This window comes from Sylvia atricapilla, chromosome 4, assembly GCF_009819655.1.
Source record: "Sylvia atricapilla isolate bSylAtr1 chromosome 4, bSylAtr1.pri, whole genome shotgun sequence".
NCBI lineage: Eukaryota > Metazoa > Chordata > Aves > Passeriformes > Sylviidae > Sylvia > Sylvia atricapilla.
Genome location: NC_089143.1, coordinates 47,572,329 through 47,585,647, shown reverse-complemented (window position 1 = coordinate 47,585,647; position 13,319 = coordinate 47,572,329). Strand labels below are relative to the sequence as shown.

The window sequence follows — 13,319 nt, the reverse complement described above, 5'->3', positions numbered from 1 at the left end:
AAAAAAAAAAAAAAAAAAAAACAAACAAAAGCAAAAAAAAAAAAAACAACAACCACCAAAACCCTTGGCTTACGGCATTTCATCCTGAATGAACAGGTTTATATGCATGCAACTATACTGAAACAAACCTGATGGCAGAAAATCGCATAGTGAAATTGGAAGTACTCCAAACGCCAAACCATAAAGCTCTCTAGGACTGCAACACAGAATCAAGATGACATGACTACAAATTGTAAACAGCACAAAATAGCCAGCTAAGAAAGAATGATCAGAGTGTCTATGTCTGGAAATGGTTTGAAGCCACAGAAAAGGAAAGCATCTCTGATAGCCCTGAAGTCACAAAAGGAAGAAAAATGCACATTTCCTGATGGGAAATATACAAGAGAAAGAACAAAGAAACATCAGGTGTGGCATTGAAGAAAAACAAAATTAAATTTGGAGTCAACTTTGACAGGTATCCAACACTGAAGTTCAGCTGAAGTTCTGGGGAGGAAAAAAAAAATCCCAAAATAAATCTCAGAACCTGCAGACCCCATAGCTTTACATTCAAGTTATAGTGAACATTCATACACAGTGTGCTGTATAGCTACACAGTTAAGAGACATCTCTTACGTAACTTACGCTTTGTCAATGGAGAATTAAAGAAATGTGTTCCTTTAAGGAATAAATTCACTATAAAGGTCTTCCTAAAAAGAGAACGGGGAAAAAAATGCAATTGCTTCCCAAAACTGGTCCCTGGTCAAAAGGGACATATAGAACTGTACATAATCACCTGCCAGCCTTCTTGCTGAGAAAGCTTCAACCACTTATAGTACTAGATTTGATTCCCAGTCCTGTCAACATTATCTGACTCCAGAAGCAGGTTCTGAGGACCACTTACATATGAGACATCATGGCACAGAACTGCAAGTGCCAGAACTTGACCCTTACAATATATAAAGGATCAGATCACTAAAACATGTAAGCATATGTCCATTTTCTTTGAGGTCTACAGCTACATTCACATGTGAATGATTTTGGGAAGACAGATATCTGAAAGAATTAAAAAAAAAATCTTTAAATTCTATTGGATAAAGAGTATCCCTGTGCTTTCTGTATGTGTTTCGCTTTCCACAACTGTGTAATTCTTGGCACTCAGTAAGAAGCACCCGGCATGGTGTTGGACTGCTCCTCATAAGAGCTGATTATGCTCCCACAGCCACTTAGAGGAAGATTTAGAAGTATGAAATAAGTACCTACACACCTACATTTTCTCTTCATCTTTTAAAGTAGAAAAACATCAACTTAAAATAAAAAATACACCTGGCAAATGAAAATTAATTTATTATGCTTAAAATTATTTTAGCCACTCAATTTTCCTCCCAGTCTTATGTGCAAAAGGCCAACTACCAGAAGTGACTGCAGCACCAGCTAAAAGCACGAGATTTACGCTGGCACTCTTATTAGAGCTGAGGTAATTTAAGAGGAATGTCAGCACAAATTTACTTTCTGAACTTTATTACTCTGCTTTAAGTAGAGAAAGAATGCCTGCTATTGTAATTTTTAAAATATTTACATAATCTTTGATATCTGGTTTTAGTCGCAGAGAGTTAAAACCGAGACTCTAACATCACCTCACGTCATCGTTTTTTTATAAGAAAATAGAACATAAGAAAAATCACATTTCATCAAAATAACATTTGTAAAGAGAAATGTGATCACTCTTCACTGTAGACAAAATTCAAGGCTACTGTTGAATTAAAAGGAGGTACGTGGAGACTGCTCTGCAAGCTGTGAGCTTGTGAATCTGACTTCCATAGGTATGTGAGACATTGAAACCCACTTCCCTTTGAATGTGCAGGTTCATAGCATAGAGAGGCAAAAGGATGAAAATCTCAAGCTCATCACATCTATGCCAGTTGCATAACTTTAATCCTGAACCAGAGGTCATATTCTCACCCTCCTGTCTGCCGATTGAACTTTCTTCTCTCCTTTTGGTAGAGAACAGTGTAACCTACTTTTAAATAATCTTTATTCCTCTTTGAAGAGAAGGATGATGGAAACTGTCCTGGTGGCCATTCAGTAGTGACCTTTTCTCACAGCATAGAGACATTTCAAAAATCACCTCTGTACCATGAAGGCCTTCCAAAGTCATCTCTAACAGACATGTATTTTATTATTTCAGAAACACAGGAAAGAAATTAAGAAGTTAAGCAAAATATCAGAAGGGAACCACATGGGAAAGAAGCAATGTATTCTTTGGCTTTGCAAATAGCAGGCAACAGAAAAAACAGTGATGAACCACAATACTTTTCCTATTAAACCAAATACCTCTTTGAACATAACTGTTTGTAATAGCAGCATTAGGGATTTAAACAAAAGCCCATCCCGTGCAGTCAAAAAGGAATTCTAATAGAGGGAACAACAATTTATTTGCTCTATCTGCCTAAAGCATGCAGTTAGGAAGGCACTGTCCTCAGGTGGTGGTGCCACTCAGCCCCTGCTCTCTCAGACAAGGCTCCCAAGATGATGCCATTTTGGGGGAGACACCTGTCCACTGGCAACAAGCATGAGAGCATCAACTGCAAAATGAGGCTACCACATGGCAACATCTTTCAGTCACTACAAAACTTGCTTCCAAACTGAAACAGCTACCAAGAGGTGAAAAGCTCCATATCACATTTCTAATCCCTCCTCTCTGCAACTTTTTTTTTTCTTTTTTTTTTTTAACTTTTTCTTTTTTTTTTTAACTTTGTAATGATTCATGTAAGTTTTCCTGGTCTCATAAAACTTGCTCCCTCAAATATGTTCCCTAAACACTCTGACTTTCATGTCGCAAGGATTTTTACAATGCATGTGAGAAATAGTCAGTTGCTCATTATCTATTTCATAACACATACTTAAAAAAAAAAAGTCAGATAAAAATTGGTATAATGTGGAGCTCTAGTGGTAGTGAAGAAGTAAAGCAGCATATAACACCAGCCATGAAAAAGTAGATATTGACCTTTAGTAAGAAAACAGTAAGTGAAAATATCATAACAGATGGATTTAAGCAAGGAAGAAGAAAAACGGAAAGAGCTTAGCATCAAATTAAATGTAATTTCAGGCTCACAGAATGCATCATTGCAAACAACTTGATGAGTAACTCTCATTTCTGTGCACAAACTTGCATCTTTTAATTCACTGCAGTTAAGCAACAGAGAAAAGAAGATCTGTTTGCTTATGTTAGCCTTAAAGAAAAATATATATACTACTGCAGGAAACCAATGTTCCTTACCAAAACTAACTGGGAGTTGAGTAATTCTATGCACTCTTTTAAAACAGTTCTACTCATATATATTGTTCATCCCATGGTAGCCGTGGCAACTCCCACACCAGCAAGTAAGTACTCTGTTCTCAGGTGTATCATCTTAAAAAGAGTGTACCAACCACTGCAGGCAGCTTTAACTACTGAGATTCAGTAGTCTCTTCAGACTGATGAGTTTGGCAGGAATTGAATCCTAAACTAGGAGAGCTTCTTCTTTATATATGAGTACTATCACACATCCTGCTGGCAAGCATAATCAGCTTAAGTACTGTTGACAGTCGATATTCCACCTGTAAAGGAGATGGTTCTTCATACAGAGTGAGAGGATATGCAAAGTATCCTCTGCATCTAGTGTGCCTCATCACAGAGGATGCTGGAACTCCTACATCCCCCTGTGAAACACTGGCATTATTTCCTTAACTTCTAAGATGCTAAATGAACTTGGATATACATTAGAAATAGTTTCTAAAGCTAAAACAATATTGGCAGTTATCCGACTATCAAAAAGGAGCACAAAGACCACAGAAATTGCAGCATGAATGTAGGAACTATGCAGTATTAGAAGGGCCCATTTCCGAAGTCAAGCAACATCTCTGGTTGGTTGCTCAAACACACACAGCTTTAAACCTTCGGTAGGAAAAATGTGCAATTCCTTCCTAGGGAAACTGCTTTCCACCAAGACTACAGAAAAACTAGACTGAAAAAAAGCTTATGTATATATTACTGCTAACTTGCAACAGCCCCTCCACCTATATTATTTCAACCCATGTTATAAATTGTTCAATATTTTTGCTAGGGACTTTTGCTCTACTTCCCAAGTTGAGCACGCAGTGCCTTCATTCAGTACTACCTCCTTTAAGACAGGATATATTTCATCTGCTGGAGTAGGTCACTACCTTCTTCATAAGTGTTCTCGTTTGGCAACATCCAACCTAATGGTAGTTTTTATTAGCATTAATTCCAATCTAAGGCCACAGCAGAAAGAAATTGCTCTGGGCTTTACACTTTTTCCACCCAAGGAACAGCTGTTGATTGAAGAGGCATCCCCTGGACCTGACTTAGGTCTATTTCAAAAACACGGGATACCAAACAGCCCAGAGTTACACGCCTCCGAGAGGAGATTTCCAAGCTGTGTCTGTTACCTGGTGGGCAGTTGCACTCTGGAGCCGCTTCTCTCGCCACTCGTATTTTTGCCAAGTGCTCGTAGGATTTCTGGGGGCGAGAGAAGCAGCATGAGGGCACTTGGCGAGCGAGTTCGCCACGGGCAGCGCTCCCGACCGCGGCCGCAAACTGGAATGTACCGCTCTGCCAGAGGCTGCGGAACCAGCGCTGCCTCCTTCGCTCGGACTCGGCCTAAGGGGTCTCAGTGACCGCCACAAAGGGCTCTCAGTGACCATCGGCAAAGCCAAGCCCGACACCTGGGGTCTCTTCCCACCGCCGCCCCAAGTGATCCCGGTCTTTCCGCCTCCTCGAAACGCGCGGCCGAGGAGCGCAGGGACCGGGGGAAGTTACGGATGAGACAAGCGCCTCGGGGGCGGCGTACGCAGGGGTCCCCGCGATGCCCATTCCGCCCGCTCCTCCTCCGGCCCCGCCGCCCCCTGGGGATGCGGGCTCACTTTCCCCGCTTCCCGCTCCACCTCCCATCCAGCAGCTCGACCCGGCCGCCTCCCGCGCCGAGCATTCCTCCATGCCCCAAGCGTCCCCCCGTGCCCGCCACACGCACACCGCCCGGCAGCGGCCACCCCCATCCCGCACACCTGGGCGAGAAGTCGCTCCACTTTCTCCTGCATCATCGCGTTCAACTGCTCCAAGGAAAAGCCGGGCAGCGGCGGGAGCGGGGCGGCGGCAGAGAAGCCCCCTCGGGCGCCTTCGATGGCCGCGACCCTGGCCTGGAGGTCGCTGGTGCGCACCCCCAGGTAGACGCAGGAGGCCGCGGCCAGCGCCGAGAGGAGCGCGGCCAGCGCGGAGCCGAGCGGCCCGGCCCGCCGAGGACAGCGGTCCCCGCCGCAGCCGGGCTTCCCGACGCCGGGCTTCTCGCTGCCGCCGGGCTTCCCGTTGCCATCCCGTCCTGAGGCTCCTCGGCTCTTCCCCAGCGTGCTCGCACACCCTTCAGCTGCGGCAGCTTTGATTTCCTTTCCTCCGCCCCCCATGGAGGCAATTAGTTTACAAACAACGATAACAAAAATAACAGCAACGAAGTAGGAGAAAATAAATAACAAAACGGCAAAATAAGGACTTCAGAGATGGGAAAAAAAAAAAATAAAACCGCGGTAAGTAGAAGCAGAGCCCGCAGCCGGCTCGCACACTTTGAAGGCGAAGCGGCGGCGCTCCGCAGCCCACACCGCACCGCCCGGCAGCGGGTCAGGACCCAGCCCACGGCAGGGGCGGCGGCGGCGGGCGGGGGCGACGAGCCACAAGCCGGCAGCGGGGCTGGGTGCGAGGCGAGCCCCCGCGGCTTCCAGCCGCCCTTCGGAGGGAGCAGCGTGCTCTGCGAGCGCTTTGCCACTTGTCAGAGAGGTTTTCAGGCGCGGGGCGGGAAGCGCCCCCCCTCCGCCTCCCGCTCCCCTCCCCGCCGCCGCCGGAGGACTTGTTGCTCCCGCTCCACCTGCCTGCCGGCGCCCAGCAGCCGCGCCGCGCCAGGCGGGGAAGCCCGCAGGCGGCCCGCGCTGCCCCGCTGTCAGCCGCGGAGCCGCGCCCCGCATCCCCGCCCTCATCGGCATAATTTATTCACCTAGGCGGAGGGGCGGCCTGCGGGCCGCGGCGGGCTCTCTTTGCGTGATGTGTGCGCGGCGTGCAGGACATCAGAGTCACAAATTAGGAGGGCGAGGGTCGCGGAGGCCTGAGGAGGGGCGGCCGCGTCGGGCGGTGCCGGGGAGGGGGCTGCAAGGGGCGACTGGCCGCGCCGGGACAGCTCCGGAACACCGAGGAAATTTACGGCGGTTTATGACTGGTCTGTCATGCCCAAGGTGCGGGCATAAAGCACGAGAGTGCTCCGTTGTCCCGTTCTTTTTTTAGAGTGTGGAAGATAAACGTGTATAACTCACCGTCGCAGGCAGGCGACGCGAGGGCTCACTTCCAAAGAAGCAGCCTGCACTAACTTCCTATTGTATGAAGGTTAAATTTTAGCCAATTTTCCTTCTGCTTGTTTATTTATCAAGTTGCTTCTTCATTGTTCCGTGCACACTGGGCAGTTTTTATTGTGCCTGGTTTGGTTGACTGGAAAAGGAGCATCAACATCCAAAGAACTGCAGGAGTGGCCTGATGGGAAGCTTGATGGGTTCTAGTCCTTTCCTCTCTGCCTCTTACCGCCCAAATGCTGCATTGACCTGCTGTAGTTTGGTTATCACCTTGGCACCTGTAAATCTCCTATGTTTTGTGTGACATTTCTTGTGTTTGGTATGCTTTTTCTGCCAGAGAAACTTCTCAAAGCAGGACCAGATATTGAAAGCTCACCCTGTTTTGGTGTTTGCTTATGTGAACACTGACTACTTACAAGATATGGGATAAAAAATATATTTGTCCAACTGTGGCACTTCTCAGACAAGACCAAGAGTGTTGGTTTATGCTGCGAATCAAGTTTTCTTTTGGAAAATATTTGTGCAGTTTTATTACCTATTGTTTCCCAAGTAGTCAAGCAGTCACAACTGCCATGAAAACATGGATCCAAAAAAGCTCTGTGGGTTTCAGTCTAATTACTTAGACTTTGAATAAAGTGTACCAGAAGTTCATAGCTAATCATTTATTCTTCATAATTTGTCTCTTCTTTCTAAACAAAAAGTTTTGTGTACTCTTGTCAGAGAGAAGAAACCATGATTACATAGCCCTAGGTGATAGTTTCTTGACAATAAACAGTTAAAGGTTGCAAGGGACAGTTTGCAAACAAATTCCACCAAGTAGCACATACCTTATGGTCAGGACTTGTGAATAACAGCTGCAATTTTCAAAACAAGGACTTGCTCACAGACTATCTGTCCTTAATAAGAAGTTGAAATAGTATTTGGAATTAATAAGCTGAAAGCAGAAAACAAGTAATACTGACATGCTCTTAATTTGGCGCCCAGCATGGGCTCCCTGAGTGTGGTATGAGCAGTGCCCAGGCTGCCTCAGAGGGGCTGGCAGCACACGAGGTGCTGGAAGCCATTGGCGCCAGCTCCAGTGCTCTGCATTACCCCCTGTTGTTAGTAGCCAGCACCATTACTCACCCCTGCTCGTGGTGACATCCAGCAAAGTAACCCTGCAAACCCCCACGATATGATTGTCATTTTCTGCAGGGGGTTAGCGAGGTGCTGCTGGGAGCAGGACAGCTGCCCGCACCCCGCTGCTCCCTCACAGCAGCACTGCCTCACTTGTGATGGGCAAGTGGGTGCTGCTCATCTGGGCCAGGGTGACATTTCCTCCTGAGATCAGCTCTTCTTATTGCGGGGCAGACACAGACATCCTCTGGCTGCTTCAGTGCCCCACATGGGGCACAGACAACCAGGTACCCGTAGGTCAGTGTGATGTGGCTTGATGTTTTGCTTGGCCAAATGATGCAATCTTTCTGCCCAAGCATCCTTCTGTCCCAGCATCATACCATCCATTTGTTTTGGACAAGGCATATTCTAAATAGCCTGAGACAGAAAGTCCCTTGGTACATTAGATATGCACGTACTTGCCATCATAAAGATTGCAAAATGAGCCAGATTACCGTGTTTCTGTGGGGCACAATCCAAAGCCATTTTCCTACTGAATAACAAATCTCATGCTAGATGTTTCTTGTTTTGAAGAGGTATGATGGGAAATCTTTATTTTTTCTGTCTGGGACAAATAGAAAAATCTGCCAAACTAGAATCATAGCCCAGACCAGGAAAGCAGAACTCTAAAATATCCGAGAAATTGCTTTCATGCTCTTTCTCACAGTGGGTAGCTATACTTCTACACAACTGGAAGAAATGCTATCCCTGCCTGGTCTCACCTCTGAAAAGAGATGAGGCTCATGCTCATGTGTACATGGATCTGCTCAAACATATCCTCAGACAAAGGGAAACATGATGAAGAAGAGCAAGAGAAAGACCAGTGTCAAGTTTTCCTACTTGCTCCAGCTTAAAGTTACATTTTTCTTTTTGCTTAAGCTTGGTTCTGGAAAAGGTGTCAGCTAAAAGTTTGTTAAAATGCTTAGAAATTACTTGATGATGGCGGAGTTTGAGAATAAATTATTTCCCATACCTTTTTTTCCTAATGTGTTTTCACCTAGAGACAGATAACAGAGAGTCTTTGAAAATGCAGATTAGCAGTATCCTCTGCTGCAGGATGATAAAAAAACCATGATGATTTTCTGGATGGAGACATTATTTATCTACTTCACAGCAAGGTTGGTCCAGAGCAGACTGGACTGGACTGCGGAATCCGAGCAGCTAGCTGAATTATGCACAGTCTGATTAAATCTAGCACTGGAGTTGTTTGTGTAGGCGAAGAACATAACACAGATGTTTTACCTGTTATAAAAATCTCCGGTCACGTCTGCCTGAGTCGAGAGCATTAAAGCAGCCATACCCTCCCATGCTCAGTTACTTGATACCATCAAGTGGACAACCAGCAGCTTTGCACTACGATTGTCCCATCTAAACACAATGAACCAGAGGAAAAAGTGTTAAGGCACAGCATTTGCTGCTTTTGCCAGCTTTCCACAAGCAGGAGGCAGAGCGAATCCAGGACATGCATATGTTCAGTGCCAGTGAGCCTGCTTCTTATTTTGCAGCCATGATGATGCCAGAGTCAAGAAGGCATCTACTTAGGATCATAACTAAGATTAAAACCAGATTGCTGTAGCACTTTTGAGAATGCAATCCATGCAATGAAAGAACAGGGTTTCTTTTTTTTTCCTCTCTCTTAAAAAGACCCACTATATTTTTAACCTTTTTTATTGGTGAAGATTTATAGGTCTTGAATTAGAGGGAGTAACTTGGTCTAATGAGTTAAACTCCTATTCCAGGAGTAAACCAGACAGCAGTTCATATGGGCAAGCAGTAATTTAACTGCTTGCTGCCAGGAACTGTATCTCAAGCATTGCTGGTCACATTTAAGATATTATACCATGCAAGTTTAGTTTACAGAACAGTTAAAATGCCTTAAAAGCTTACTTTGTACCTGATATCCAGAATACAACAGATATTTGTATAGATACAACAGAATATAATACCTGTACACCAGATATTTTGATCTGGCCACTAAGACATACAGGTAGAGAACAAGAAATGAGAAATCTATAGCACTCCAACTCAAACAGTAGCAAAAGGAGGAGGATTTTAAGTAAGGTCTGCTGAATTGCTGGTGCACACAGACCTGAGGCAGCCACGCTTCCCACCAAGAGGAAAGTGCTCTCGCTTTGAAGATTGGGATCTCTAAAGGCCACGTTTCAGCAGATCTTGTGTATGACCAGGCCAAAGGTATTGACACAAGATGCTACTGTTTGCATTTCATGGGTCTGTGTTTGAAGATGTGGATGGTGTTTGCAGATAACAGTTTTCCATCAGACAGGACTAGTGTCTGGAGTTCTTTCCATATTTTTATGTCTACAGCATGCTGTATTCTGGCTGGCCAATCCACAGTCCACTACTGGATTTCTTTACCAGATACAACATAAACTCCTGACTTAAATTATGCGAAAACAGATGAGTGAAAAACAAGCATTCAGCTGCTGAAACAACAAGCCATGTTCAATTTGTGATATATATTGCATTTATGATCAGGAAGGGCAGAATGCAGAGAATAAATACAAATAGGGATTGGAGTCTAGGACCTTGAGTCAGAGCTGAGGTGACACACACAAAGAAAAATGCTCAAATGATTAATAATGGTTATGTAAACCCTTTTTCTGCTAAGGTTCCTACTTTAAAACAGAGCTTATATATTATTCATTCTGTGTGGAGCTGAATTGTATCTGCATTCTCCTTCTTCCTCCATTCATCTCTCTCTTGCTCAGTTCAGCCTTCAAATTGGAGTGCATCTTGCACCCTAAATGAGATTTTACTCAACTTTTATATACTTATATGGGGAAAATGCAAGGTGGAAGCAGAATCCAGCACTTCTCTAACTTCTTAGCTCCCTGGCAGGTTAGGTAGTATGGTATTTCTCACTTACCTGCTCATATTATCTGCCAAGATAGCTCAGAATCACCAGAAAAACAACTTACTTCACTGTTTTGGGGAGAAAGTTGAAAAAGCCTTTCACTTTCAAATATCCAAATTGATGGCCTTCTGTCACTTTAAATTTAATATAAGCACATTACAGTATCTATGATGCAGTATATTAATATTCTTAGCAGATGGGTAACACTTGCTCGTGATTTAATACTTAGATCCACTCATTTCACATCTACTGTACAAACACTTCATATATTTGGATCTTTAAGTCAGACTTATGTTCAGACTAGAGGCAACTGAGTCACATGAGCATAGGATTTAGTTTATTAGTTTCATAACCTTACTGGTATTTTGGCAAACCTGATATTAAAAATAAAATATAAGAAAAAAACTCCAAAAAACTTACGTCTGGATTTTAATATATTTCACAGCATTTCCTTTTTCAACATGATGAAATCAGCTCTCCTAGACCTACAAACTGATTCGAGACAAAATTCAGACCCAGTATGTCATTCTTTACTAAAATTCACATGAATGTGTTAAAAACACTTCATAACCGATAAACCAACTGTCCTACATTTTTCATACATGCAAATACTCGCTTTAAATGCAGCTGATTCTTGGGAAGCTCTGGCAAGCATTTTACTGAATGAAGAACCATCATCAAAAATTAGGACAAGGAGATGACACCTGAGAACCTCAGATGGAAAAAAAGTAGAGCTCCTTGCTCTGGCTCCAGGCCAATTAATATCCCTTGATTCCCTGGTCTATCTATTTGTGTATGAATGAACACCACTGGAATTCCTGAGTCATGGTGAAAGACTGGGAGGACAAAGTTTGGACTAAGAGTTTCTGAGCCTGCAAAGTCCTGTATTAACACATAACTTCACTCACATCTATAGTCTGATCCAAATCAATAGGATTAGTCATGGAAGTAAACTTTCACATGTGCTGGAGTATTTGGAGGGTATAAAAATGCCAACATGGGGGCCAAGATGAATCCAACACAAAAAAGCTAATTATACAGCAGAGAAATTCTCTTCACCTTGTTAATTCTGAATTTCTTGTATGCAGAAGCAGTTACATTTAAGAAGAGGTTGGGGTTTTTCCTCAGAGAAATTACTACAATAAAGAGTAAACTGCTGAGACATCTCAGTGGAAACCACCTCTGAAAAAGGCAGCAGTAACTCTGAGTACGTTTTAAAGCCCCAACACAGTTACTAGAAATGTAAAGTTCCTGCAGGATACTGGCAAATATAGAATCATTATAATGCAGATAAACTAATGTGTCTATAAGCCCTGTCAGTGATTTACATTCTTAAAACAGATTGAAGCTTCTGAAATCTACAGACATGAGTCAAAGATGGACAAGATTAGTGCGGAACAAACAATTAGGAATAAGAAAAGGTAGAAGACAGAAGGAGGAAGGTTTGATTACCAAATTAAAAGGAAGGAGCCAGGAAGCAGGGAGAATTAAAATCTCTAAATGGATTTTAAGAGCATGAAAAAGATTGTCTCAGGATTTCTTCCCTTGGTTCAGTGGATGGTGTCCCCAAGTTACTTAAAGACAGATAAAGTCTGGTGGTTTCCCCCTCCCCTCCCCCCTGTCCCCAATTTGGAATTAGTATATTTTTGAATAATTTACCTGGAATAAAATTTCTTATTCTAAGAACTACATATCTGACTATCAGTGCATCATTTTACACTGTCATCCACAGTTCTGCCCATCACCATGTCCTTCTCTCTCCTTAACCAAATTACTAAGATGTTATCAAATGAAAATCCGTGTCAGGATGTCCATGACACTTCTTGAGGTTTCTGTTTTATGTTGCTAGGCCTGAAGAAGGCAGTGGTGGGCTTGGAAGATTTTTCTTTTCAAATTGGTTGTTGAATCTCTCCTTATTTTAGTGAGATCTGGGAACAGATGTCTACATGCTTACTACTACCTCCCCAGACAAACATGTCACAGGAAAAAAGCATCATATCATTCAGCCAATCGTAAAAAAAGTCAGTGGTCTAAGCACAAATTCTCTGTCATAACTCTCAAAGCTGTTGGATCGTGAAAGGGAAGTCTGAAAACTAACTTTAATTTCAGATTTGGTTTCCTGTGTTACAGAATTCAATGAAATGTTGATATAAAATTTTTAATAAAGGATGACTTATGTCAGGCAAATTTACCCTACTCTTCTGAGGACAAACAAAATTCAGTCAGAAGATAGATTCTAGATAAAATACAAAAAAATCAAACAGGTCAAACTTGGATTAACATAAATCACAATTTTGTTACTTTTTTTCAGAGCTTATGCCTAATTTGACTAATTCTATCAATGATAGTCCCCTCCACAGTTATTCAAGTACATTTTCAAAATGCTCCGCCATTATCAGCTGAAGATTTTAATGAACTTTTAAAGGACATAAAATTTGCTGGGAAATTGTTGTTTGCTCATGAATATTTGCCAGAGGAAAAAGCCTTTCTTTCCTGATCATGCTCAGATCAGTTTTTTACAGTCTCTCCTTTCCTGAAAAGAAAAAAATGCCCAACTGCATCATGAGGGGAAAAAAAAAAACCCAGCACAAAACCAACAGACAAACAAACAAACAAACAAACAGAAAATCCTTCTCTTAAAGGCTTATCAACATCTGCAAAAGAACTGCTAATTTTCCCTGGATCAGAACAAAGTAAATCTTAAGATGCCTGCGAGTACATGACAAAACCTACACAACAGGGTTACTACTACAAGGTGTAAAGGGTGTATTATGGATTTTACTTCTTTTTCAGACATTTCGAGAGGACATACTGGTTTGCTCATACCTTTTATCACCACCAAACTGCCAGCTGTGAGATCGCCCACTTTCCCTCTCTTTGCAATGAGCTTCAGTCTGCCACTCTGCAGAGTGGAAGCACATGGAGG

At 43.1% G+C, this 13,319-nt stretch overlaps 1 protein-coding gene across 1 annotated transcript in view; it reads right to left on the bottom strand.

Annotated features, from left to right (window-relative positions):
* The window catches only part of COL25A1 (collagen type XXV alpha 1 chain), a 296,280-nt gene extending 290,745 nt beyond the window's left edge, over positions 1 to 5,535 (bottom strand). Inside the window, exons 1-2 of the mRNA XM_066317842.1 lie at positions 5,044 to 5,535; positions 4,429 to 4,498 (exon numbers count right to left, since the gene is read on the bottom strand). Of these exons, the coding sequence (XP_066173939.1) occupies positions 4,429 to 4,498; positions 5,044 to 5,436 (463 nt within the window). The 5' untranslated portion in view covers positions 5,437 to 5,535. The remainder of the gene's footprint in view (positions 1 to 4,428; positions 4,499 to 5,043) is intronic.
* Positions 5,536 to 13,319: the final 7,784 nt, after the last annotated feature.